Source organism: Sturnus vulgaris, chromosome 2 (assembly GCF_052056855.1).
Source record: "Sturnus vulgaris isolate bStuVul1 chromosome 2, bStuVul1.hap1, whole genome shotgun sequence".
NCBI classification, from domain to species: domain Eukaryota; kingdom Metazoa; phylum Chordata; class Aves; order Passeriformes; family Sturnidae; genus Sturnus; species Sturnus vulgaris.
The window spans coordinates 85,153,486-85,181,309 of NC_142244.1; the positions used below are offsets into that span (position 1 = coordinate 85,153,486).

The 27,824-nt window shown below is 41.3% G+C and overlaps 1 protein-coding gene across 2 annotated transcripts; it reads right to left on the minus strand.

Moving 5' to 3' along the window:
- Positions 1-13,244: 13,244 nt before the first annotated feature.
- ASMT (acetylserotonin O-methyltransferase) lies at positions 13,245-27,809 on the minus strand. Of its 2 annotated transcripts, none has more exons than XM_088159913.1 (8): positions 26,397-27,809; positions 19,427-19,601; positions 18,084-18,213; positions 17,335-17,403; positions 16,705-16,823; positions 15,810-15,950; positions 14,506-14,628; positions 13,245-13,877 (listed from the first exon to the last, which is right to left on the minus strand). In XM_088159913.1, exons 1-8 carry the CDS (start codon positions 26,490-26,492, stop codon positions 13,666-13,668), a joined length of 1,065 nt encoding a protein of 354 aa, XP_088016039.1. In that variant the 5' UTR covers positions 26,493-27,809; the 3' UTR covers positions 13,245-13,665. The 2 variants fall into 2 exon arrangements, with proteins under 2 accessions (XP_088016039.1, XP_088016040.1); XM_088159914.1 differs by lacking the exon at positions 26,397-27,809 and adding an exon at positions 20,911-23,174.
- Positions 27,810-27,824: the final 15 nt, after the last annotated feature.

The following is a 27,824-nucleotide window of genomic DNA, read 5'->3' on the forward strand; positions in this document are numbered from 1 at the left end:
CAGATGAGATGAGTTCACCTCAAACAATGCTGAATACGACACTGCTTCACTGCTTTCACTACCCCTAAAATTTAGTTTTCTTTTTTCACCTGGCTGGAGGTTTTTCCTGACAGCCAGAGAATCACAAGCAAGTAAAATATCATCTTTCAATAAAAGAGAGAGACAGAGAGGCTTCTGGCTCGTGTATCTGTATAGACATGCTGATAAACATAAAAAATATGTCCTACAGTCTCATAAATGTGAAAGTTTAAAATGTCAATACATTTAAAAAATAAATCTCATAAAATAAAATTTTAAAAATAAATCTCTTTGCAGACCTTCCTAATCTTTGAGCAGTTAAGGTTGACAACACTGTAAATAGCAGCTTCTGGCCGAAAACATAAGGCAAATTTTAAAACTTAATGCAGAATGACAAAAAAGATAAATAAAGATGGTCTTAAACTTCTGTCAAAAAAGTTCATAAACAAGATAAGCTATTCAGGAGAAAGGTGTCACATTTGAAATATCTGCTTACACCATAAAACAATATTTCAGATCCACAGAGAAGATTAGGAAAGAGTAGTGATACTTTTCCACCATCTGCCCCAGTGGAATGAAAAGAGAAATATAAGACTTTGTCAAGAGATGCAGAAGAAATGCCAAACCTGCAGTGTGCACAGGAGTTGAAAGACAAGAATTTAATTTTGGACTGAGTCTTCAACAAAGTCATCAAGGCATCATCATGACCAAAGGATTCTTGTAGTCAAGTTCTCTTTGCAGCCAATCATTCCTGTTAACAGCTCATTTCCAGAATCACTCCACCTGGAGCTCTAGGCTCTTCTTCTCTCAACCCAAACATTACCCCTAGCCCAAACCCTAAATGAACCAAGTAGATTGCCCTCTTTCAAACCCACACCTTCTATATTATCTCTGCTATGCCATCTTTGTGCAGAGCAGGTGTACAGATTTCATGAAGGAGCAGGGAAAGCAAACTGCAGCATGTCCAGGCTCAGCTTCTTATTTCAATTTCCCCATGATAGTTACTTGTAATACACCTGGCATTGGCTTCTTCCTGGTACTTATACTGCCCTCTTTAGCAGATTTCATGTGTCTCTTTCAGTAGCCTTGTACAATCTAACCCTCCAAGTTTCAATTTCCAGGTGTGTGAGACCAGAAGGTCCTTGATATACATCCAGGTGCTCAGAGAATTAGGTTTTAAGACAACAGGAGAAGCTTAAAAGTTCATTTATGTAAATATAAATAGCTCATCTTGAGAAGGTAGGCACAGGGGAAGCCTGCACTTTGAAAGTCATTAATTAGATTTACAAGAAGTCCTTCTTTAGAAAAATTCAAGATTTTTTTTCTCTTTTATTTAGCATTGATTTGTTAATCGTTACCATCTGCCTAGATTGCATTTTCAGGACTTTTCCTTTGAATAAGGTAATTAAAAGGTATTTTAAAATTAAGAAAGGTATTCTTAGACACAGATCATTCTAGAAGCCTGAACTTTGACATGGTCATCACATACACAGAATAAAAATGTTTTTCTCATTAAGTGCTTTCCTCTAGCACTTGCAATGAAGGATAAGACATGAAAGAAAGTGAAGAACATTACCTTCTCAGATGCAAGGTACTGATCATTCAGATGTTTACTTTAGTTTGCAATACCAAATCATGACCTTGAATCCCTGCAGAATTATATTTGAAATTGGGGTACTGGGTCTGTTTAGACAGGGTTAATTTTCTTCATAGCAGCCCGTATGGTGCTGTATTCTGATTCTGTGATTTAAGCAGTATCAATAATACACCCAGGTTTTAGCTATTTTTGAGCAGTGTTTGCTCAAGGCTGCCTCTATTTCCACTTTGCTCCCCCAGTGAGTAGGCTGGACAGCTGACCCAGATTGACCTATATGATACTGCATGTCATGCTCAGAAATAAAAACTGAGGGGTGGATGGTTTAGGGAAGCTAGTCATTGCTTTGAAACTGGCTGGGAATTAATCTACCTGTGGGAGGCAGTGAGTGACTGCCTATATATTACCAGTTTGTTTTTTATTTCTTCTTACTCTAAGTTTTTTTTTTTCTCTCTTTATGTCATCTCCTGAGTTTGCTCACTTTTTGTCTTCATATTCTCTCCTCTATCGCACTGTGGGAGCTAAGCTGCTAGCCAAGATCAAAACACTGTCATTGGGATGAATCTGAGTCAGGGGAAAACATGGTTCCTTCACAATCTGCCTGCAATGATGCTTTTTGCCTCCAAAAGAAGTCAGAAGTTGTCCAAAAGTAAAAAAGTTCTGGTTTACATGTGTTCACATGCACTTATTAAATGCAGGAACACGACTTCAAATACTGTAGAGACAGTCCTACACCACGTGGACTTGTGCATGACATGAATCGAAAGACATGAGGAATAATATGTACTGTGTGCTCATCACACACTACAGTGGGTACAGAAAGTTGAAGAAAAACTTCTAAAATATTCCAGTTGTGTCACATAAACGACTATCTACAGTAAATGTGTTGATGCTTTGTAGCAGGAGAACTCTGGAATGACCATGTCTTTGGAAAAACAGGTTAAGTATCATGAGTAGAGTATGTCAATGACACATACCAATGGGGTTCCTCTGGTGACAGTGCATCCACATGGTCTTGGTGGGTTTGGTTCTACTGCTGTCTTCACCCTGGGCTGTGTGACGAATCCAAGCAGGTCACATCTCCCGCCCTAGCTGCTCCCAGCACAAGCAGGAGCCATAACCTCCATTGCACACTGCTGTGATGCCTTAAAGCGTCCTGGGCATGAGTAGCCCATCTAGGAACACCTGCTGTGCATTTATGGCAGATGACAGTGCCCTGGCTGGAGGTGCTGCTGGCCAAGCAGATGCTGGGAAACAGCCAGAGGGGTGGCCATGGTCACAGGGAGGCTGGGGAGAGAGGCCAGACCCCACAGAGGGGACAGGGCAGCCGTGCCTGGCAAAGCAGCCTTCAGGAGGGCCCAACAGAGGCCCAGGGGTGTTAGGAATGGCATGGGAGCGAGCCAGGCACTGCAGGGATCTGTAAAGGCAGGTCCTGCATGGGGAGACAGCAATGAGGGCCACGAGGCCTGAAAGGATTACGGGAAAGAGGCTCATGCTGATGGCCGACACAGGATGCCATCAGGGCCCACACTCAGCAGGGCCAGGCAGTGACCCATGCCTGGACAGGTGATGACCCACACCAGCACCTATGGCCAGGGAGAGCACTGAGCCATCAATGTCCCCCTGTGCCAGAGTGGGACCCTGGGATACCTAGGGACATTCCCTGGTGTCCCCATGCCATATTCTGTCCCCAGCAGGTAGCACTGGCTGAGAAGCACCAGCCCCGTGGTGTAACCCAGCTCTGCTCTTGCAAGGATGTTTCTATCCATAGAGTAAGGAGAAGAAATTAAACTTAAGGGCCATGTAGAAGTGTTGGTTTTCCTGTGGTGCTGTAACAGCGATTTACAGCCCAGCTCTGTAAGACCTTGTGTGAAGAAGGGCCCTGGGCTCAGCTTGACAGTAAGGAAGGATGGGCTCATGTTGTCATTGCCGTCATTGCACACAAAGAAGGTTTTGCTCTTTCTTCCACGCATGAGCTGCAGGACAAAAACAGGCCTGAATTTACTGACAGCTGGATGCAGAGGCTCTTTAACCACGTTGACCCTCAGTGCCTAAACTGTTCCATTCACGTGGCACTTTGTCTGTGACCGCAAATGACCGCGCAGAGCTCGGTGCTTCTCCCTTTGAGCGGCCGGTGCTTCAGACAAGCGCAGCAGCAGCAACATCTAGTGGCAAGAGGGATGGGGGCTGCAGCTGAGCAGAAACCACCTCCCAGATAAGGAAGTACAAACCAGGCACAAACGGTCTAGATTAGCAGAAAACAGAAAAAATTCTGCAATATTTTTTATTTCAAAGTTTTGACATGTTTGCATGCATATATAGCATATAGAATATATATATACCAAAAATAAACTAGTCTTAGCTCGCTCTTTGCTTCACACAACTAACACTCATTGCTTCAAACACCAACTGATTTGATGACAGTATGTTTATATCCAATTTAACATGCTTAGATTTTACACATCAGAAGCATAACAGCAGAATTTCAAGGGAAATTATACATGCACTTACGGCTTTGTTAAGTACTCAGGCAGTGAACAGTATAATGCCTTAAGCATCAGAGAAACATTAGATGTACAATAAGACATTCAATTCTCCTGCAAGGACAGGATTCTTTCCTGCAAAGTCAGGATTGTCTTTCTTATGCAAGATTCAAAACAATTTTTTTAATTTTTTTTTCTCTTTTTCCCTTCTGGCACAAATCCTGGGCTTCATATACCAAACAACCATTGTTCAAGATAGATGACTTTTTAGTTAAAACATACACATCTCCTCTTTGCTATTGTACTGAGTCTGGCTGGGATGGAGTTAAATTCTCTCACAGTAGCCCATATAGTGCTTTTTTTTTAGAATTGTTGCCAAACCAGTGTTGATAACATAGGTATATTTTAGCTATTGCTGAAGAGCACTTGCACAGCATCGGAGCTTTCTTTGTTTCTCGGTCTTACCCCACACTGGGTAACCTTGGAGTGGGCAAGGGGCTGGAAGAGGACATAGCAGGTAAACAGCTGACCCAAAATGACCAGAGGAATATCCTGTATCATGAAACTTCATGCTCAGTGGTAAAAACTCTTGGTAGTCTTTCCAAGGCAACAGAGGAAAGATTGCTGAGGGAGCTGCTGGGCATCAGTCTGCTTGTGGGAAGAGGTAAGTGATTGCCTTTACCCCCCTTGGAGTTTTTTAATTTGTTTTTTTTTTTCCTTACCTCTTTCTTTCACTTGTTAAGATGTCTTTGTAATCACCCAGAATGTCTTTCTTGCCTTTCCTCATTCAATTGTCTCTCTCACACTGCTGAGGGCAGAGAGTGAGCATGCAGTGGGTCTGTTGTGTGATTGCTGGTCAGTGTAACCCACCACAACCAAGCTTCCTATGCTTTATATCCTGTTCTAAATACTCACATTACACTGTGTCTATAACTACCAAGTGTGATGTTTCACGTATTACAGTGATACTGCTGTGAAGTTCCCAATTTTCAAAAGTTAAACTGTATCCTAAAGGAAATACAGCATCATTTTTCTTATTGGCTTACCTGGAACATTCCTGGTGTCTTGACTTTTTCACGAACGTATCCCTGGACACTGCCTTGCCCTTGCAACCAAAGTTTCCACTCCCCAAACTTATCACAACAAAACTCAATGCTCCTCCAGTGTTCTTGTGGTCCTCCAAGTCCATTCCTCATCCATGATGCTTTTTCCATGAAGTACACTTACTATAGATGAGAAGAACCACAGCAAAAGGGCACCTTTCCCCTCTATTCAGTTTCTGGTTAGAGAAAAACTGTCTTCAGCAGCAAGGTTCCTCCTGAAATCTGGTATATGCAGGCAATACATATACAGAAATCTAGTGCTTAATTCCTAAGAAGGATATGCAACGAGTATGTTTATTCCTCTAATAGCAAATCATATTGTTAACCCTGTCCAGACATTGTGTAAATGCTGTTCTACACCCTGCACCAATGTGTATCACAAAGCAGCAAAGGAAGGAGACTTAATTGGTTTGCTAGGTCCTTTTTTTTTAAATTTCCTCTATCAAGTATCATTCATTCCTGTGCTTTAGGACAGAATTGTAGGTTCAAAAGAGGCTCATCGCAAGGAGCTAGAATTTTCTCAGTGCTACATGAATCCACAGGGAATGTGAAGAAACTGGGAACTCACTACAGTGAACACTTCTTTTACAGGAGGGAAACAGAGCACAAATTGAAAGTTGTCAAGTACTGTGCTAAAATTGGATAAAAAAGAGATAAAATGTGAAGCAGAGACTGTGAACAGATAAGGAAGTATAATCTCTCATTGGAAGACTTCTTTTCATAGGTAAGTTCATATGGAGGACATGTTAATTTATTTTTCCCACTTTCAGACAATCCATATGTGTTCAACTGTTGGTGTTTCCTACTGACAATGTATCAGCTTACCAAAGGGATGATTGCCCTAAATAAAAACTAAGTGGATGGCATATTTTATTTTCCCACTTATGCATGCAAGATGGCAGAAAAAAAAAAGAGAGAATAATTTCCTTCCTAGAACAGCATCATAGAGTTTTCCAGTCCTCTTTACTTGGATCACTCCAAAGCCAGCTGCCTCCAGGAGCTTGCTGTACTCTGCTGCTGTTCGCTCTTTCCCTTCTGTCCGGACCAACATATTCATGGAGTACAGCTGGGTTTCTACAGGCCCACTTTTATCTTCATTCAGAAGTGATTCAACCAGCAGCACTCCACCACCTGGTGGAGAGAAGAGAAAGAAAACACACCCTGAGCGATGAGAAGCAGTCTCTATATTAAGTCACATTTCAGCATCACAGAAGACAATGTAAGAGCCAAAGCGTCAGAGCATGTCTTTGTTTGGCTCTGTAGGTACTGATGTCCCAGGGGGGAAGGGGGTGCTATCACTGGGATGGAAATTTCCCATTTTCCCCTAGCTGAAATTGACAGGACCTTACTGGTTTTGCCCAGAAGATGACTCTGTAGGTAGTGCTTTCAAAGCTCCTAGGGTTAAATGTAATGCTTAATGGGATTTTTTCTATGATGTATGCACTTGTCTAACAGCACAGTGTTATGGCACATATCTGATATTCCTTCTGAGAGCAGTTATTTTTAAAATAAAGTACCACTAAAGATTTAAGTGTTAATCCTTCTGAGAAAAATGTCTTTTAAAGAGCTCACACCAATTTCTCATAAAAAAGGCACAAACATTCGTAGACATTAGATAACCACTCTGTTAGATTTCATTATCCTGTACAAAAATAAGCTAAAAACGATGGGAGCTGAACTTGAAGCACAAAGACACCGCAGGGTCTCTCCCCTTGGAGATGGCTGAACCTCATCAGAGGCAAGTACGGAGCCCTCACAGCCAGACATGCAGACACAGAGCCCATGAGAGCAAAGAGACAAAGGATAATGAAAGTGAACTGTGTCACCTCCGGCCTAATGGTAACACTCTGAGTGGCCCCTGGCATCAAAACACTGGGAATCACAACTTTGGTATTTATAATGTGAGTCACTGCAGACTAGCCTTCTCTGGCTTCTTCTTTGCATGTTTGGAAAGATGGGAAATTAAAAACAGAGCCACTAAACCAGGCACTGGGAAAGCAGTGATGGAGCCCACAAGGGAGCCACATGACTCTTATGAATCCTGGCAGTGCTCAGCAGCACTGGGACAGCAGTTAAGAGGCTGCAGAGAGTCTCTCAACCTAATGGCACTGATTGAAGGGCAGAAGGGAAAGTCTGGCACCAGAAAAATGTATCCAGCAGGCATGAGAAAAAGCCACAGCTGCCATGTACACAAGAGGATAAACCACTACTCACACAAATGAGATGGTAAAAAAAAAATGAGCTTCCTAAAGCTCTCATCACTCTCACATTCCTCTTTTTAACCCAAACAAGACAGTAAAATGCTCTATTTACTGCTTACAAGATTCTGACATATGCCCTGTTTTCCAGTGTCATACCTATCATACATTATAGGAGTTATTTTTTTTCTTTTCACAGTTTGTAAAAGACAACTCAGAGGCTTGTTAAGGAAGATCTATTGTCAGTCACATCCGAGGTCACAGACCTACCTGAAAGGGGAAAGGTATAATGCAGCAAGAACATCTCTGCCACATTTAGTCTACAGAGTTCTGGCCTGTCATGAATTTCAGCACTTCTATTCAGCATTAGTTTAATTGGAAAGCTTTTTTTAAATATCCTTATACTGTGGAGCCCAAAGCTACACACAGTGCTCAAAGAGGGACTGCACCTACCCTGAGTAGAGTGGGCCAACCACTTCTTTCAGCAGCTCAGTTACACTGTGCTTAATACACCCAATGAGGCAGTTGTCCATTTTGGCCACCATAGCAAATTGATGGTTCCTATTCCTTATCATCAACCAAAACCCCCAGATTCCTTCCTGCAGAGCTACACTCAAGCCCCAGTCTATAAGTGTGTCCAGGATTACACCATCTCAAATGCAGAATCTGGAATTTGTCCTTCTAAAATTTCATATGGTTGGTGATTGTGCAGTGGTCTAATCTATCAAGATAACTCTGTAAATCCTCTCTACCCTCAGGGCATTCAGTGCTTCCCCCTAAATTAACATCATAAGCTGCCTAGTTTAGCATCATTGGCAAACGACTTGGTAACATCCATCAGAAGAGAAGACTCTTTTATCTTCAGTTAGAACATGGCTGAGATGACTTCTCAAAAACATGACAAGAATGTGAATTTTGAAATCACTATAGATTGTTAATGAGGAAAATTCAAAATGAAATTGAATAGAGGAATTTTATGCAAATGCACATACACACAGGAAAACAGCATCAGCAAACATTAAGGAAATTGAAACTGCTCCCTGTCTGCCTTAATGATATGCTGTCTCAGAGAAAGTCGTTATAAGACACTCTGTATTCACAGTCCCTTCCATCTGAAGGGACATAATATACAAATGTTATCAAACTTAGCCATCTGCATGGCAAATTAGGAAAGGGAAGAAAATAGTTGAAAAATCTTGTTCTTTGCATGGTATAACAGAGGAGAGAAAAGGCAATTGAAGTCAGTCAGTTTCTCAGATTTCAAAAATTAAAGGTGGGAAGAAATCCCACTACAGAAGAAACTTTCCACATTTAAGGCAGTCAGACAACAAGTCCTCATGTACAAACCACTATGTTTTTAAACCTTCATGAAGAGACAAGGTCTACTCAACAAAACCTCCAGAGGTCAGTGGGGTCTCAAAAAATGTTAGGCCCATCCTGACAGCCAGATCTGCCTTAGAAGTCTAAAGGAAAAACTCCAACCAGCAGCTATCATGCTTATTCAAGTTCAAAATCAGTTTACATTATGATGCTTTATTATTCATTTTATTTTCCAAGAAGAAGGTCCCTGAGCATTTCAGACATCTATATAAGACTGAGTTATATTTCTTACCTTGAGGACTAAAAATCCACTGATGTATTGCACAATGATTTGAGGATAGTCGAGGTCTTCTGTGGAATTCATCTTTCTGTTCTGAGACACAGATTTCCTGTCTCTCTTAATTTAAATAAGCTTCTTTCTACCAGACACAGAGTACAGCATCAAATCCACATAATTGTATTGCTTCTGAGAAACACACTGGTTACAAAACATCTTAGCTGACTTATTTGGCTTTGATATGTTGTTCTATCAATTTCAGCTGTTTCGTCCATCATCAAGTATAAGGCTAAAGAAACAGTGTGGATTAAAGCTTGTATTGCCAGTTCATCAGTCAGCAACAGGCTGGCACCTCAGAAGCACTTGAAAGCTTGTAACAAGCAAAAGAGGAATCAGTACAGAAGAATACCAAGAATCTGAACTCAGTGTGATGAACCACAGTTCATAAACCAAAGCAAAATCTTACTTTAGGCTTGTTCAAAAGCATAGATTCCTCACTGAACTGGCTTTTGATGTGGGAAGGCTTCACAAAAAGAAATAGAAGATAGCAAGGGATAGAGTGTAATGTGAAGAAAACCTCTATTGATCTGGTATGCAGCTTAGCCAGTCAGGTGTGCAGAACAGCAGCTTGCAAAACACAATTAGTACATTTTCCCTCACCTTTTCTCTATTTCACTAGGCTGGTTCTTCCCCTACCCACCTTGATTCCTCTATTTCCTGCCTTTGGCCCTTTCTCTAAAGACTCCAAGTTTCCCACAGTAATTACCACAAGCCCACTTTAACTTCCCGTGATGTTTTCACTCTGATAAGCCCTTTTGATAATTTTGTTTCCGCCCTTCTTCTCAGCTAAAAATATTTGGCTGAACTTCTTCATGGCTTTGTGGGCATCCTCCAGTGGTCTTCCACTAAGGGGACAAGGAGTTCTAATATTTGTCACCGTGCTTCTCATTGCCTGTTTGCTAGTTTTTGTACCTAGATGTGGTTGATTACTGCTTTTTTCTCTTGCTTTTGTTTGTGAGGCTGAAGAGCCCTTAATGATCTGTCTCAAAACTCAGGTAGCCTCACATTATGGATTTATTTATATTTTTAACATTCAAAATGCCCAACTATATACAGCTCAGAAACAGCATCTGTTTCCCAGCTTCTAATACTGCAGGGTCTCCTGTGTTTTCAAAATACTAAGCCTAAACATACAAAAGTCAGAGCAAATGCCAAACTCTAGAAAAATATACAACTCTTTCTGGACAATGTAACCCAGAATCTGTGCAGTTTGCATTTATCAAGACATCATTTTTAATTTTTCCTTGTTTTTAATAAGCTTTGGGAGGTGAACAGTTTTGTCAAGTTATGGCATCCTTAGCATTCCTATCACAGCCTGGAACTGCAGTCTTCCTTTTGTACTGTAAAAGCAGAAAGAATAAATCAGCAAGGCGTAACACGGGCACTGCTTCATTTATCACACTGAATGTTTATGAGTTGAAGACTGTATTCCATTTCAAAAAAGCATTAGCTGTTTTAAAGGTATGAGATACAGCACAGAATAAAGACATAACATGTAACCTTCTGACAACAGGAGTCTTAAGTCATTCTCAAATCTCATACTGAGACGTTGGAAAAAAACAGTAACTTTTATGTGCTTTAAGTCAGCTCCTGACAGCCTGATTGCACTAATGTGTAACATGAAGACCTATTTCCTATTTTAAGAGATCTGTTTCACCCTGTAACAATGAAATTGCTTTTAGCAAGCCTGGACATGAATACTGCACCCTTTCAGAAGCTGCACGGTGTGAGAACACCCAGTTCTGAGCAGGGTGCTCTACAGGCAGCCTTGCAGAAGACATTGTGCTCAAGGAGTCACTGTCTTGGACAGGCCACGTCTGCTCTGCTGGGCCTTGTGCTCAGGGCCTGAGAAACGCATGTGTTAGTTATTAAAGTAATCTGCAACCCATAAAATATTTGGGAAAGGTAAGCTGCATGTGGGCCAAGGGGTGAAATGCATTGATCCTGAGCAGGAGTGGTTTGTACATCCAGGAGTCAGTGCCCCCATGGCAGCTGCCATGCTGCATGCCCAGGGTGGTCTCAGGTCTGTGCTGTGCCACAGATATCCCTCAGCTGCAGGAGGGGTTCCCCCAGCTCCCACTCACTGCCACAATGGCCTCTTTCTCATAAGAAAATAATAACCCAAATGACCCAAATTGAGGCGCTTCCTTCCATTGTAAAGTGTCTGTACAACATAATGTGGGAAAACCCAACAGGGCTCCCTCCAGTGCTGGATGGAGCATGTACATAGGTGCCTGGTATCTGAAGCAACATCAAAAATTACTTGCTATCTACATCCCTCTTCTTTCTTATTAAAACAGTTGCTTTATCAAGCCATTTGTTACAGGCCTTCCTTACTGAGTTCCAGAAAGCCCCCCCTGCCTTCAGTGTAGAGCACGCTCCATAACCTTGAGAGAGCCTTATTCAAAATGTTGCTTCATTCAAAATGTTGCCCTACACTAAGCTAGTCTACAATAAGTCTTTTTTGAAGGGCTAAAGCATTAGAACTGGGAAAACTGGAGAATTCTGGGGGAAAAAACCACACTCATAGAAGCAACACAGAGTTCAGGACAAGCTGTGGACAGGCCCCCGGTGCCTCCAGGGTTCTCTAGAGCAGATCAGTGGAAAAAGGGAGAACTGAACCTTGGAGCCAGCAGGGAGCCTGAAGCGTGGGTCCTACTGTCCCTCAGTTCTTCTACAGCCACAAATCCCGTGGGACAATTTCCCACCCTTCTGTCTTCCATTTGAGGTCTCTTTTGGCAAGACATTTCTAGGCAGCATTCAGCCCCCCACCTGTGCCTGATCCTACTGCAATGGGGCTGTTGTGTTTCCAAGCAGGTACTCTGCACCTCCCCTTGTTTTTTTTTTCTTGCCAAGTTGTATTTCTTTTGCTATAGTTGAAGCAGCATTTTCCTAGTGCTCAAGGCTGTGCTTCTTCAATGACCCACGACTATCAGCAAGTTCTGGAAAGTGGCAGCCCTCAGCTTCCATTTAGCGCATTAAGATGGCAAATTTCCTGGCTTTTCCTGCCCTCTGCTCTTTCGCATAATTCCCAGGCTGTCAGGCCAAGGCCCTGCTGGAAATTTCTGTCCTTCCAGACACAGCAGCCTAGGGAACAGCAGACTTCACTCAGCCCAGCCAAGCACAGCCAGTCTCAGCTCACAGCCTATGTTTCCTATCCCAGGTATTCTGCTCTGGGCTAATTCTCTCCAGCTGTGGCCAGATTTCATTCATTACTCCTAAGCCATATGGGAGCTAGAAAATTTCTCTCAGTCTGTATGGTGAAAAACTCTGTGGAAGGGGGAAGAACTCTATTGGCAGAGCCATCTGCTTCAAACAGAAAACCTCCCACTACAGGACCATGAAAGGGCACAAACTTGGGAACAGCTTTCATTATGCAAAACATGAGTAACTTGGAAACCTCTACTTTATTGTCTTTGTTCCTGCACAAGCTTTTTCAAAGTTAACATATCCAAGGACAAGCAAAGAACACAGACAAGAGACCTTATATATAGCAAGGTGTCATCAGAAATGTCTGTTGGAACATGGAAACTGTAGAACAAACATGGTTTTAATTTGCCTGCATGCAGCAAAGTCCTTCTTTCAGGTTCTGTTCAGTGTTTGTTATTTAGAAGAAAAAAAAAACAACTCCCCAAAACCCAGCATTCCAATCATGCAAGCTGTCCCACGATGTTTCTGTAATGGCAATGATATTAAAGCCTTGAGTCTCCTGAGGTTTTCTCCCTGTCCTTCTCCTACAGTCATATGAGTAGGGGGCTCCTGTAGATGGGTACTGAGTAAACTGTATCAAGCGCCTCTAGTATCCAGCTTGATGGGCAAATGCAATTACTGTTCCAGAAACCACTTCAGAGTGCCTTTTTAGTGTCTCACTGTAGTAATGTGTTATTCTGCTTGCAAGAACTCCATGGGTAATGGCAGGCTGTGTTTGATCAAATGATTTAAAGAAATGGCAGGAGGCATGCAGCAAGGACTACCCAAATACCTAACAGCATGACTTGGCTGCATTGCCTTCCTACCTGTTTTGTAATAAGAATTGCTAGGCTCCAACCAGTCACTAATGTACAACACTTTTTCATAATTGAAATCCAAGTTTAGAGGAAATAAAGATGAATATCATTTTTTCATGCAAAATTCTCCAAGGCTCAGAGAGGGTTTCTCCTAGAACTCTGAAAACACCACAAAGAGACATAATTTGGTCTGATTTTTTTTTATCAACATCTCAGGAATAAAAATGCAGGCAAGAAAGCTCAGGATGGGGATTAGTTCTATTTTGCAGGAACTCGAGTACTAATTCAGCTCTGCTTTTGTGAGATACAGTGTTAAAATCAGATAGACTGACGCAAGCTGAAGCAGACACACTCAACATTTCTTTTGTGGGTTGTTTCTTGTGGAACAGGTGTTGATTTCTTTCTTTCCCTCCCAGATCCAAAGGCAAGCTAAGCTAGGCTGCTAGATTTTCAATACATGCATGTTGAAGATCTGTAGTTAGTGATACGTCGGCTTACAAAAAAGTTGTCAGCCTTAACTAAAAGCTAAGTTTATCATTGGCCCCTAAGAAGAGAATAGCACATTTCTCAACTTTTTCTGTCTTGTTACACACATAAAACATGTACTATTTCCTTCCTAGAACAGCATCATAGAGTTTTCCAGTCCTCTTTACTTGGATCACTCCAAAGCCAGCTGCCTCCAGGAGCTTGCTGTACTCTGCTGCTGTTCGCTCTTTCCCTTCTGTCTGGACCAACATATTCATGGAGTACAGCTGGGTTTCTACAGGCCCACTTTTATCTTCATTCAGAAGTGATTCAACCAGCAGCACTCCACCACCTGGTGGAGAGAAGAGAAAGAAAACACACCCTGAACGATGAAACGTTGAGCTATTTTTGAGCTGTTACTAGGATAGATCCTAACCTTACTTTCAGGAAGAAGCAATCTACATTAGATCATATTTCAGCATCACAGAAGACAATGGAAGAGCCAAAGCATCAGAGCATGACTTTGCTTGGCTATGTTGGTACTGATATCCTACATCTGAAGAGGGTGGTATGGCTGGGATGGAAATTTCCCATTTTCCCCTAGCTGAAATTTACAGGATCTTACTGTTTTTGCTCTGTGGGCAAAAAGTGCTTTTGAAACGCTGAGGCTTCATTGTGATGCTTAATGAGATTTTTTGCTATGATACCTATCTAAACAATACCCAAAATTCTCAATCCTTACACTTTATGCCTTAAAAGAAAAGTCCCTACAGAAGAGACAAAAGCTGGAAACCAGACAAAAATATCTTAGACCAGGTGCTGTTTGCCTCAGCTGCACATGGCTGGCTTAAAGAAAGCAAAGGACTAAACCAAGAAACTCCTGCAGTGAAACTCTGCCACCCAAACTGAGCATCAAGATTTGTATGCTTTAAATTGCTGATAGATAAGAGTCTCTCTACTCTTCAAGAGTTTACACCTACCAGGCTTGCAAGCTTTGTAGACTTTTTCCAGCAGCTGTATACATTTGTCATCATCCCAATCATGCAGAATCTTGGATAAAATATACAGTTCAGCTTCAGGTATTGAATCATTAAAGAAGTCTCCTGTAAAGCAAAAATACATTAATTATACAGATCCCCACAACACTGAGAGATGAGTTATGCAAATATTTTCAGTTCTGTTCAATTCCAGGCTTGAAGTGTCCTTCAGACATATCAGACAGCAATGGAGTTACCAGGCAAAAATCCTGTGTTGCACTGCATAGGGAATTTGGCTTTTGATCAGTCTCAAGAAGATCTGTTTTAAAGGCAATAACTCATCCTGAAACAGACTGATGCACAGGAAAGCATTTGAGCTTAGGTTTTCTCCAGTGAAGAAATTCAAATTCATAAAGCACTAAGGAGATAGATTCACATGGTTTCTGTCATGAGAAAGAAGAAAATAAAATTGCCTTCTCTAAGAAAGTTTTCAAAGATCTTCGGCAATCACAGAGTTACTTCATAAATCCATAGGTAAAAATACACATCTCTCACCTTCTAGCACTGGCTTTGCTATTCCTTTTGTTCAGCACCTGGTGTACTGCATTTAGATTTTTTTCTCAGCATTTTACTTTGTCATGTCTTCTCCCATTTTGTTGCATCTTTGTTTTCATACACTTACTTCTCTTCTCAAGGCTTCTTTTCTCTCTCTGAGCTTTGAGCAATATTAAGCACTTCCAGCACTTTGAAGACTTTTTAAACATTAAAAATTAAATCTCCCTATACTCATTTTCCTCATAGATTGTACCAAGACTATGCAGGATCAGTGACCTGGGCAAAAGGAATAGGAGTTAGCTCACCCACTTTCATGGTCTAAAATACCTTAGGACTTGAAGATCAATCAGTTGTGACCAGAGAAGGAAAAACACTTGTTCAGAGCAAGGGTCCTAGCATCCCTCACATCTGCCAGAGGGTTTGCACAGGAGAAAAGGGGAGGGTTAGGAAAATTTTTAACAAAGCATGGCAGATTTCAAAATTGCAAGATGCCTTTTTTTTTTTTTTTCCGATAATTCCTTGTTCTTAAGAAACAGTTCTCTTCAGGAATTAATGTTGCTGAATAACTGAGTTGTCTGTGTGACAGCTGCTGATGGACAACTGGGACAGCAGCCTGAGACACTGTGTCCATAAGGGGCAGCTGGAGACCCGAGCCTCCAGAATGACACCTCTGAGCAGAGCCAGGGCTTTGGAGCAACAGCTGTGACAACACCACTCCACTCCATGGAGCTGTGACTCCACTCCACACTTACCTTCATGGAAAGTGATCTGATGCTCCTCGGGAGAAACAAATTTTTCTTTGGCCACTCGCACAACTTTGGGCAGGTCATAAATGGTGACGGTAGAATTTGGGTACAAAGAAACACACTCTTGGGCCAAAGCTCCTCCACCTCCTTTGGGCACAGTAAAAGAAGGTCAGTACTGACACAAACCCAACCTGTTCAGTGACACTCCCATGAAAGTATGTAGGCAATGGGGCATTCAGCCTCATGGAAGCTGGCAATCTGCATTTGCACCCCGTGTGGTGCTGAGAGAGAAGAGGAGGGGCAGGAGTAGCCACTGTCTCCATGTGTTCTGCGGGAAGATCCAGGGTCTGCAGCACCCAGGCATGTGGGGTCAGCCCTCAGCACTCTTATACTCCCTCCTAGACAGACCAGCCGCGGGTGCTGGAAGGTGAAAAATGAAAAGCAGAGTCACTAAACCAGGTCCTGGAGAAGAAGTGAGGGAGGCCAGTGGGGAGCCTGTCTCGTCCCATGAATCCTGGCAGCACTCAGCAGTGCTGGGACAGCAGGCTGCTGCAGGATAAGAGGCTGTAGGCAGTACCTCAACAACAGTGACTGAAGGGGAAGAAGGAAAGAATCTAGCACTGGAAGAATGTATCAAGCAAGGCATGAAAAAATGCTAAAGCTGCCACATCCACAAGGGGATGAGTGACTTTTTATATAAATCAGACTGTAGAGAAAAGCATTCAGCTTCTTAATGCTCTCATCACTCTCACATTTTGTTTTCAACCCAACCAATTTAATAAAATGCTCCTTACACTGCCATGTCCTGTTTTCATTGTTTTGCCCAACACAGGAGTTGTTTTCCTCTACAGAGCTTATAAAAGACAGTTCAGAGGCTTATTAAAGATCTTCTCATACTCACCTCCCAGGTCATAGATCTGTGTGAAAGGGGAAAGGTCAAATGCAACAAGAACATCTCTGCCACATATACTCCACACTGAGTTCTGGCCAGCCATGAATTTTAGCATTTCTTCATCTGATCTAGCAATGCAAACAGACAGCACAGAGAGAGGGTTCCTTACCACATCCTCAGTGATTCCTATAATATAACTGCTGCTACATGTTTTAGCTTAAACAAAAACCTCTGGTTTTGTTGACACAGAGTATGTCCTCTTTGCATCTAAACCTACCTTGAATATTACTGTATCAGGAGGATACAGCTATGAATTCATACATTTAAAGAGGGAATTAAGACTAGTGAAATCCAACAGTGTATTAAGTAGCTCATTCTCAGAATTTCCAAGGGAATTTTTTCCTTCAACTACCAACTGTCAGAGATCTGTGATCTTTTCAGATTAGGAAATTATACACTTCTATTCAAAATATCAGACAGTGTCCCAGTAACTGATATTGTTGAGAAATAAAAACATTGCATGATGCTGATGAGAGGAATTCTACATCATCATATTTAATTGTCCTGAGTCATCATTAAAAACATTAGTTTTATTCACAACAAGAAGAATAAAATTTCTATAAATATTCTAATGATTACCTGTACATTGCTCCAAAAGGATCTTTAGATGAAATGCCAAAAGCTCTTTCGTATTGGTTTCTTCCTTCTCTAAAATAGCAATTGAAAAAACCTATGAGAGTGCTGATATATTTCTCAACCTCTCACAAGAATGACTGGTTCTTTTCAATGTCAGGGTGTGATGGCACTTTGAACAACCTGATCTAGTGAGTGGAATCCATGGCAGGAAGGTTGGAACTAGATGATCTTTAGAGCTTCTTCCAACCCAAACCATTCTAGGATTCTGTGATTTATGGGAATACATCTGAGGTAAAGGTACAAGACTGATGCAATAATCACCATCATCTACACCATGTTTGGTCATCAGTTGCATGGACTGGAACAAGTGACACTCCAGACCCATACTAAACTGCCTCTATAAACTTTTGCAACAGAAGCATCCTTAGCCACCATTACTTATTATTTACTTTGTTGATGCCATGTCCAGTAAGAGTCACTGTAATGATAAAGTGCTTTACTGAAAGTTAAACATAAAGAAATCTGATTTCTAGATCATCTCTATAATGACAAGGAAAAAGAAAATTAGAATATCCACCCATGGAAAACAAGGAGGGGGAAGTGCACATACTGGCCATAGCTGAATTATCTACCATTTTTAATTTCTGAGAAAGAGACAGCATCTTTATTGAGCTCTTCCCCAGAAACACACCACTCAGAGCAGCAACACATATGCTGCAAAGCACCAGACAGCACACAACACTCGTCCTTACCTCACAGCATCAGCCAGGTACTGCCAGCACAAGTAGACTGTGTTGGAATAATACATCATAATATGATACTGAGACTTTGGACTTGATTTTGTAAGGTAGACGTTGGAAATTTCTGTGTTTCTGTATAGGGCTTAAGGGTAAAATAAATATATTTACTAACATATATGATATAACACTTTGCCAAGTCTATTGTACAGCTTGGTGTTTACCACCAGAAGATGTCTAGACAGTCAAAGACACAACCACATTACTTCTACAACCAAATCCTTCCACTGCAATGAGCAGTGGGTGAGGGCTGCTGAAATCTGTGTTGCCCTATTCCATCCAGGTAAACACTATCTCCCTATGCTTAAATCCAGCACCAACCATTTCTTTCAAGGAGAGAAAAAAAACAAACATAAAAAGGCCTTATAAGTGTTATCACTTACATATAGGTTTCTGCTTTCAGAGGAAGCTTTCAGTGTGCTCTGTTTAAGTGACAAGTCTTTGCAGACAAGTCTTTTTCCTGATCAATAAGGTCAGCAGGTGGGGGGAAAGTCCAAAGTTTTCAAAATAGCAGGGCAGCCACACCTACCCTCCCTCAATTCACTAGGGCAGGACCTTCTGCAGAGAGAAGAATGCCTAAAGGATTCCCAGAAGTCTCCCCCACTCCCTCCAATGCTTCTGCAGTGGTATCACTCACCCACAGGACTGACATATAAAAGGAATATAAAAGATAGATCCTGCTTTCCCCAAACTCACTGGGCAATAACTATAATCGCTAAAACAGAGCATGCCAACACAAGGCAGAACAGGGGACACAACTTGTGATACTCCAGCTGTTCTCTGTCTGATGGCCAGAGATCCTTTCTGTCCAAGTGGATTCCATGTTTCTGATGTAAGAAAAAACATCACCTCTCAGTTCTGATCAACAACCTAACAAGATAGTTCACACGATGGTGAAAACCGTCAGAAAAACAAAACCTGCTTTAAATCATGCTGTTACCATCCACCCTGGCATCTTGTTTTAAGTTTAAAATCCTGCCCATACCCCAAGCTTGTCTTGAGACAAGCTCCACAGAGATCCTAAATATCTTCTCCAAGGTCACATGAGCTTCTTACACAGAGATGTTTAGGGATATAGAGCCGTGCACCTGTGTTTCATTTTACACATGTGATCATGCTGACATTTGCCTCTTCTCTTTTAGCTGAAGAGTGAATCCCAAGAGTGATTTCTCTCCTTCTTCCAGCTACATTAACTGACTTAACATTTGGTATTACCTTTGCCCACATATCTTACCTCACTTTCAAAACATCAGAGGTTTAAGTCTTTCAACTTATTCCCATTCCTCTTCCTTTATTACCTCCTTCTTGTGTCATCTCTACTGCCAAGAGTTTCAATCCCACACAGGCGTCCAGCAGTCTTTTCATTCCTATGGTGCTGGCATCCAAATGTGCAGCAATGGCGTCTGAAGACAGAGGCTTTCCTGACTCAAGAAGAAGATCAAACACCCCCAACTCACAGGCAGTGAACATAACCTGGGGGTAGGGAAAGATGGGACTGAGGGATTAGGTGAAAGCAAAAAGCCTACTGCATTTCACAAGTTGCTTAATTAGAGAAAATATCAATTTAATAATATTTATTTCAGATAAACTTGTGTTTCATATAAATAAGTACAATTATTAAGTTGTAGTTTATCTGAGCACTGATATAACATACTATGTTTGCAATGCACTCATGAGTATTTTTTTTTTCCCCTTTTCCAGTGAAGCCAGCCAATGCTTTTTGGCTTCCAAACGTCCACATTTAGAGACCAGATTTTGTGTGTAAATGTTCCTGCATCTTCCTTAGCTTGGGAACACATTCTCGCAATCTTCTGGAAAGAACAAAGGCAACACTGGGCAGTGGTGCTTGTTCTCTGCTTATATTTCTGTTCTTTAACTAAGGATCTAACACATGCTTGGGTGGATCCTGGGGACTCTCTAGCGGTTTGCAATAGGGGGAATATCCCAACCTATGGATCTGTTTTTCAGGGACTGATGTAAAGGACTATTGTGCTCTTCCAGAAGCAGGGAGTTTCCTGTCATTCAGAAGAACTGCTGCATTCAACCCAACAAAATTTCCCAGTTTTTCCGTAGAGCTGTGTAACTTCTCCAGCAACATCCGTCAACCTTCAGACAGACATAGCTAACCATACATAAAAAAAACCAAAACTCAAAAAAACTAGCCATCTTTCTTTAGCTATGAACAGTCAACTTTACAAATATTAGCCTATTACTCTGGTCAGTAACAAAGACATCAATTTAATTGACTGCCTGTATCTACAATGATTTGAGCTACAATGAAGCTCCTTTTACCCTGAGTAAGAACACGACTTAACCAAAGTTGAAATTGTTTCTCAAAAACGTTGTACTAACAGTGTTAATTTGGAAAGCATTGGGAACTTCTTTTTCTCACAAAGTGATTTTTCATTATCTATTTTTCCCCTCTTTATTGTCAGCTCTGCCTTTCAAGAACTTAAGGTGCAGTGGTATTTGCACAACTCAAAGAGCATTCCTTCTGTTACCATGTTGGCCAGAGGTACAGCAAGGGACAATAGGAAAGTTAAGGAGTAAATGAGGAAAAAATAATCCACTGTACTGGATATTATAATTTTATGCCCATGTGCTTAAGCAAATAACATCAGCAAACAATAAAAAGAGTGGAATTACTAGTTTTGCTTTTATGCCTTAAAAATATGTTTGGAAAATCACAGTGCTTTCACCTCTTCCTAAGACTTACATTCAGGACCTAAAGACAAATCCCTGAGTATTTCTGTCTGCATACTGTAAGAGTTATAGTTCTTACCTTTGAGATTAAAAATCCATTGCTGTATTGCACGATGATTTGAGGATAGTCAAGGTCTTCTGTGGAACCCATCTTCCTTCTGGACTGAGACAAAGATTCCCTGGCTCTCTTAATTTAAATGAGCTTCTTTTCACCAGACACAAAGAACACCAGCTGATCCACATAATCTTATTGCTTCTGAGAAACATACTGGTTACAAAACCTGTTAGCTGAATTATTTGGCTTTGATGGGTCTTTCTACCTGGTTCAGCTGTTTCTTTGGGTCTTCCATCATCAAGTAGAAGGCTAAACAAGTGGATTAAAGCTTGTATTGTCAGTTCATCAGTCAGCAACATACTGACTGATGAACTGTACCTCAGAAACACTTAAAAGCTTTTAACAAGCAAAACAAGAATCAGTACAGAAGAATACCAAGAGCCTGAACTCAGCACCAGCATTCATAAACCAAAGCAGATCTTACTTGGGATTTGAAATTGCTGGGGAAACAGTCCAGGGGACCCTGGGCTGGCAGTAGGGTACACCCCATCTCTAAGTGCAGAAGCAGCAAGTCCAAAGAGAAGCTATAAGAATCTGTTGCTGTTTTCTCATTGTGACTAATTTGCTCTGATGATGATCACTCAGGTAAAGCCTACAAGGAGTTAAGTCTACATTTGTTACTTTTCTGTATTTTGCAGGTGCTCCCACCCACCCTGACACCAGCTTAGAAAGGAACACTTGCTTGGTACCAGCTCCTTAGCAGGGGTGTCCCACTTGTGCTTTGCCATGTTTTGACATGGTGCTGAGAGGTGATATTTTCCAGCTGGCTACTAGAATCTTCCTCCCCTTCTCTGCAAAATTAACCATGGGCAAGAGAAGGCCCTTGGTAAGAAACAAAGAAATGACTGCAAAGTTTGAGATGGGGCATGGATTTCAACTTTGCACAGGACATACCTTACAGGTTTCCATCAGAAAATTAAATCCCTGGATTACTTTCCTGAAATCTTTTGCCCCACAGTTAATTTCTCTGTCTCTGACATCTTGCCCATCTCACCTTGAGGTAGATGTGGCAACACTCAGGTGAGGAAAGATTCTTTCCATCAAGGAAAAGACTCGGATTTAATATCATACATTTAGTGACCCTTCAGGAAACAAGGTTAAATTAAACCTTCTTTAGGTAATACACTGAAGGCAAAATGTTACAAACCAGCATTTTTTTCAGTGGCAGCTTTCTCCATGCTTCAGATTCCACTGTATAATCCTTCTCTGAATCTATATTTTCCATTCAGATCACTACATTTTAGCCAGAAGATGTTCTATTTCTCTTAGCCAGTAGTGAAATAGCAACTTTGAGAGTTAGCTATTAAAGTTAGGCTCAAAATTGTTACACCTGCTTAACTTTTTCCCCTCTGTATGCAAACTCAGGAACAGTACTGTTCTCAGGTTCTAACACCACAGTTCCCTGTGTTACCAGAGTACTAGGTATGAACATTACAAGAATTACAGCAAACACCAAATTGCAGAAACATGTAGAACTGCTCCTCCTGGCATACACAGCCTATAAACATAGTGCTATTGTCTTGTTAGTGCACCAGATTCAGTGTTCAGTACAGATGAGACAATAATATTCTGCGTATTTACTGTGTGCAGGCTGGACACCCCAGCACCAGCACACCTCTGACAGACTGAGTGTGAATCTGTGCAGCTTGCATTTAACAAGATACAGAAGGTTTCAAATAAACAGCTATATTCATAATGGAAACCTTCCCCTGCTACCTTCAGTTCAAGGATAGCACATAAGCTCAGTTACTATTTATGAACTTCTGTCTGCATATGCAATAAGCTGTCAGCAGAGTTCATTTATTTGGACAAATTGAGATGTGTTCTCAGTGAACACACTAGAGCTTTTCTAGTTCTTTGGTTTCATTCCAAAGACAGCTTTGGAGAAGGAGAAAGTTTAAGAAAGTCTCACTAAGTCGCCATCTGCATGAGTGATTAAGTCAGCTTATTTCCCTCAATACCATTCTCTCTCCAATGAAAACAGAGAACTAAATGGTACATAATCACACATCACCAGCCAAAGATAACAATTGTTAGTCAAAAAGATTAGAGAGTTGTATGAAAATAAAAATATTTCTCTTCTAAAGGCCAATTCTACCTGCTACTGAGAAACTGGTGCAATTTCATGCAAGCTTAAGGATTTCCCACTGCTGGGAATACTACAGCTACTCAGCCCCAGGCCATAAATGCACTTCACTTAAGGCAAAGTTACATGAGTCTCCACTAATAAAATGACCACACAGTTGATTAAATACACTCGAGGTTCTTTTTCAATTATGACTAAATCTATCTGTTGAGGATACCAGTAATAATCATTTAATGGGATTACCACTAGTAGTCAGATGTAGGGGAGGAAGCTTACAGATAACCCACACCAGATTGAAAAAAGCCACATGCAGTGTGTAGCTGTTTCCAAGTAAATTGTTAGCGAGGCTTAAAGTTTAAGCTCCTTTTAAGCTAGAAATGCATTCATGAAGATGAAATTGCAATGGCTTGCTTTCTCTGAAAAGCCTATCAAGATTTCTCTCATAGGGCTTAGACCACATTCAGGCTAAAGCCCTTATTTCACCACGACAGTTCTATTTCAGTGAACACATTTTTCTTTGCCTAAATTCCTCACTACAGTCAAATGCTACACAAAAAAAACCAATTATGTAATCTTTGCATAACATTTGAAAGTAAGAAATTATCTATGAACAAAGGAGATTTAGTAAAATTAATGTGTCCGCCAGTGAGAAATGGCAGATGACACTATCTGCTCACATGAAACCTTCCTTATAGGCAAAAACTACAAATCCCAGGAGTGTGACTACAATGAGTTAGAATAATGCCAGTAGGGAAAAACTGTACCTTGCTATCATGATTAAGACTCTAAGTATACCCATCTTATAACACATGCTCTGGAAGGGCACTAAGGTAATAGTTTGTGGCCTTTTTTTAACAATCTTAAAAAACTAAGATACTCGGTATTATACTTTTTCCTTGAAATAGAACATCAAATTTAAAATGCTCCCCTTCTTTGTGGCTTCTAGTTATTTGCAGATTTTACAATAGATACGTTTTCCTAGTAACATGACTATTATTTCCATCACTTTTGACACAAACCTATTTTAGTTTTTTTCCTGTTTTCATCACATATACTAATAGCAACACTTGGAATAGGCAGGAAAACGTGTATATCCAGCTCACTTTCTAAGTAAGCCCTCCCTTCTCTTTAGATTCACTTACAGTAAAAACTCTGAGAACGTAGTTTAAAGTGCACCTCAGGCAATCCAGACTTGTTCTTGGTTTAACTTGTGGACTGCAAATAATCTCTCAACAAATAATTCAACTAAATAGTCATTGAGATTTCTATCAGAAGAATGTCCTAGCAGAAAAGAGTCATAGTCCTCCTGAGGATAGCCAGCTACACCAGCTAGAAGTGGTAGATGCAGAAAATTTAGAGAGAGGGGGAGATGCAAACAGAAAACTAATATGGATAGCAGCTGAGACAGGCTCTGATTTCAGAGATTACTCTGTCAAGCATCACAAAGGAAAATTGTGGATATACAACTGCCTTAAACGGGCCATTTTAGAGGCTTGGCTTTGCTGGAGATGGCAGGAACACCTTCCTGCCCAGGGGAGGTGGTGAACAAATTCCTCATTTTGCTTTGCTTATACATGCAGCTTTGGCCTTACCTTTATATTCTGTTTATCTCAATCCATGAGTTTACTCACTTTTACTCTCAAAATTCTCTACCCCATCCCACCAGGGGTGCATGAACAGCTGCATGCAGCCGAGTTGCCAGCTGCTATAAATCACAGCAGCACGCCATGTGCAATGAACAGAAAAGATTTTTCCAGGCCTTCCCTTTTACAGGGAAGGTAAAAAGTAACAGAAACCAACAGGCAATTCTTCAGTGTTGATGAACACGTCTGGGATCATATGCAGAATTGCAGGGAAAATCTCATTTGAAGGTGATCAATTCTTGTTCAGACACTTTGCTGGCAGTGCCTGGGAGTGACATCCCTTCATATTTTCCTACAAATAGTCCAATATCATGGACAGCACACCTGAACATCCCATGCAGAGCAGGTAGAGCTCACCTGGCAGGTGCCACAGTGCACATGCAGCTAAATTAGGTATCAATTAGAGAGCAATTCCAATCAGCCTTAGCCCTTCAAAAAATTTGTAATATATGCTATAGCAAAGCATTAGCCTGAGCTAACCTACGATTTTTTTTTCCATCAGGCAGCAGGAGATTCAGGAGGCATGTGAGGGGGAAACAGACCAAATTCATTTTCTGTGCTGCCACTAAAGAAGAAAGGATGGTGTGGACATCACTTCAAACAAGCCTCTAGAGCCAAGTATTAGATTAATATAGGATACTTGATTCATTCTATGCACTCCATTCTGAAGACTCAACAGCAACTAGATTGCTGCTTTATACAAACACTAGAGACAACAGCAAATTTACTGGGAAGCAGCAAAAGATACCTTCTGCAAATAATATGTTCATTAGACTTGAGAAAGGCCAGAGCAACAGAATGCAATGTAAGCTCACTGAAACGGGTGTTGTATCTAGAATAACCAAACCTCAAAAGCAGGATACCAGATCAAGATACAGGTAATACATAATAAACACAAATTTGATCTGTACAGTAATACAAGACATCAGTAGCCAATTTTGCCCACATTAATTATAAATTAGGGTATTTGCCAAACTAGTTGGTTTAACTGCTGTCTTATATAGAATGTAACAACATCTCTAGCTCTGCTATCAAATACGAGAAGCCACAGACAATAGTCTGTTATATGATCCTATGCAAGAACTGCCCTAAAGCTGATATTGGTGCAAAATCCAGGTACTCCTGATCATCGACTCTCACTAGTTTGTTTTTATAGCTTTGTGGCACTGATAGAATCTTGTGTTCACAATTTTGGGAGCAACTACAAAATTTCCCCTTTTCTCTGTCAGCTTTAAAGATGATGCTTCCAGGTAAGATATCAAATACTTTTTATACATATGTCTAATTATGCCTATGTCTTTATTTTAGGACACTGAATAGATTACTCTACAAAGGTAGATCCAGTTAGAAACAGGATTTGGATATGGTTACAGCTTTGGTAATCATTTTTACTAATATCAATTACTGCTGGCAATTTGACTAACACATTATCAAAATTCCTTTACCACAGTGGACAGTAATCAGATGGAAAACATCACAATAATCATATTGAAAGGCTTTGGCCTTGCTGTTGTAGCAAAGCTGTCGTTTGACTAAGCTGCTTTCCAAGCCACCTAGTGCAGGCTGATGCCAGGAGAGAAAAAGAAAATTGCAGGTTAAAAGGCTGGTACAGGCAGAGGCTCATCAGCCCTCACACAGACACAAGAGGAGACATTCCTCAAGGATAAGAACGGGACTATGCAGTAACGCTGTCCATAGCAACAGGAACTTAGATTTCTTACCCCTTTGAGACTCCTGTTCTTCTTTGCTTCAAAAGGGCTGCAGAAAAACCACTCCTGGTTGCCACTGCCAACAGCTATGCTGAGGCAGCAGCACATGCAGAGAGCACATGCATCAGCTCCTGCCCAGAAAAGAGATCTCGAGAGCTTTGGCCCACAGACTTCCTGCCCTCTTCAGCTCATACCTTGCTGAAAGCAGTGTGTGATGAGCAGGGCTCACCTCCTCCAACAGGAAAAGGTCACATGTTCCCTTGTATCATTAGATGATCAGTCCACTTCAAAACCCCAGGCATCCTCAAGAGCAAAGTGGGTTCCCACCTGATCCTATCCTTCTGGCAAGGACATAAAGGAGACTTGGTGGTGACAGATGTGAAATCTCTCCTGGAGCTCAGTGCAACAACCGAGGTGCATTCTCACAACCAAGAAAACTCTCCTCTTGGCTCATCACGTGAGTTAAGAATGATCAAGAATGACAGCAGAACACTGGAATAAACACTGGGCATTTCTTGGGACTCAGTACATGAAATTAGGGCTCAGAAGTCTTTCACTGCTGCCCAGGCTTTCCAGCAGGAATGAATACAAGGCTACAGCATGAAGTTGCCCAATCCATGGTTTAAAAGGATTTACATCCTGTATTTATACCACAGCAATCATGATCACTGGGGAAATTTTTCCACTAGTGAAGGAAAAAAACCTACCAGTTAAGAGTGAACCTGAGCTTTCCCCAGCAACAAAGGCTGATTTTAAACTAAGCTTAAACTGATAAGTATGGCTGCCTGAGGCAGGGCAGGAAGCCCAGAGAGTTCTTGGCTTTGTAAAGGAAGAATTCCAGATGCAGGGAATGAGGACACAGAAGAAAGACTCCCCTCTCTTGAACAGATGGCAACACTGCAACTGATGTGCCCCTGTCCCAGCTGACAGGGTACACTGAAACCCAGGTTCAACTGGCCATCTATCAAAAGCCCCAGGTCCCTTTCTGCAGGGCTGCTCTCCAGTGTCTCCTTCTCCAGTCTGTGTGTTCCACCCACAGCTGCCCCATCCCAGGTGCAGAATCCAGCATTTGCCCTTCATATGACTGGTGACTGCCCAGCCCTCTGATCTGTCTATGCCTCTCGGCCTTCGAGGGACACAAGAGCTCCTCACAATTTAGTGTTGTCAATGTCTTACCTTTTCTACCCACAGCTAGTAACTACAAAGATTTCAGCAGCATGGTCTAGTAAGAAACAAACCCACATGGATTCTGAAAGCAAAGCAGACAAACTCAGTCAGCCAAGGATCCAGCTGAGCTGCAGCACTAATGTGCCCCTCAGACACTCGAGGAAATTGATGCACTTTGATTTCACGCATCAATGTGAGGAAAATGGCATCTGAAGGCTGAAGTTAAAGTGCACACGTACTGATGAATTAAGAGTTGACATAGCTGTAACATAA

Coding starts and splice junctions, on each gene's coding strand:
- ASMT (XM_088159913.1), bottom strand. CDS start 26,492: ATGTGCTGCTGCCTCAGCATAGCTGTTGGCAGTGGCAACCAGGAGTGG. Junction 14,629..15,809: donor TCAGATCACTTTCCATGAAG/GTAAGTGTGGAG, acceptor TTTGCTTTACAG/GAGACTTCTTTAATGATTCA. Junction 13,878..14,505: donor CTACAAAGCTTGCAAGCCTG/GTAGGTGTAAAC, acceptor TCTCTCCACCAG/GTGGTGGAGTGCTGCTGGTT.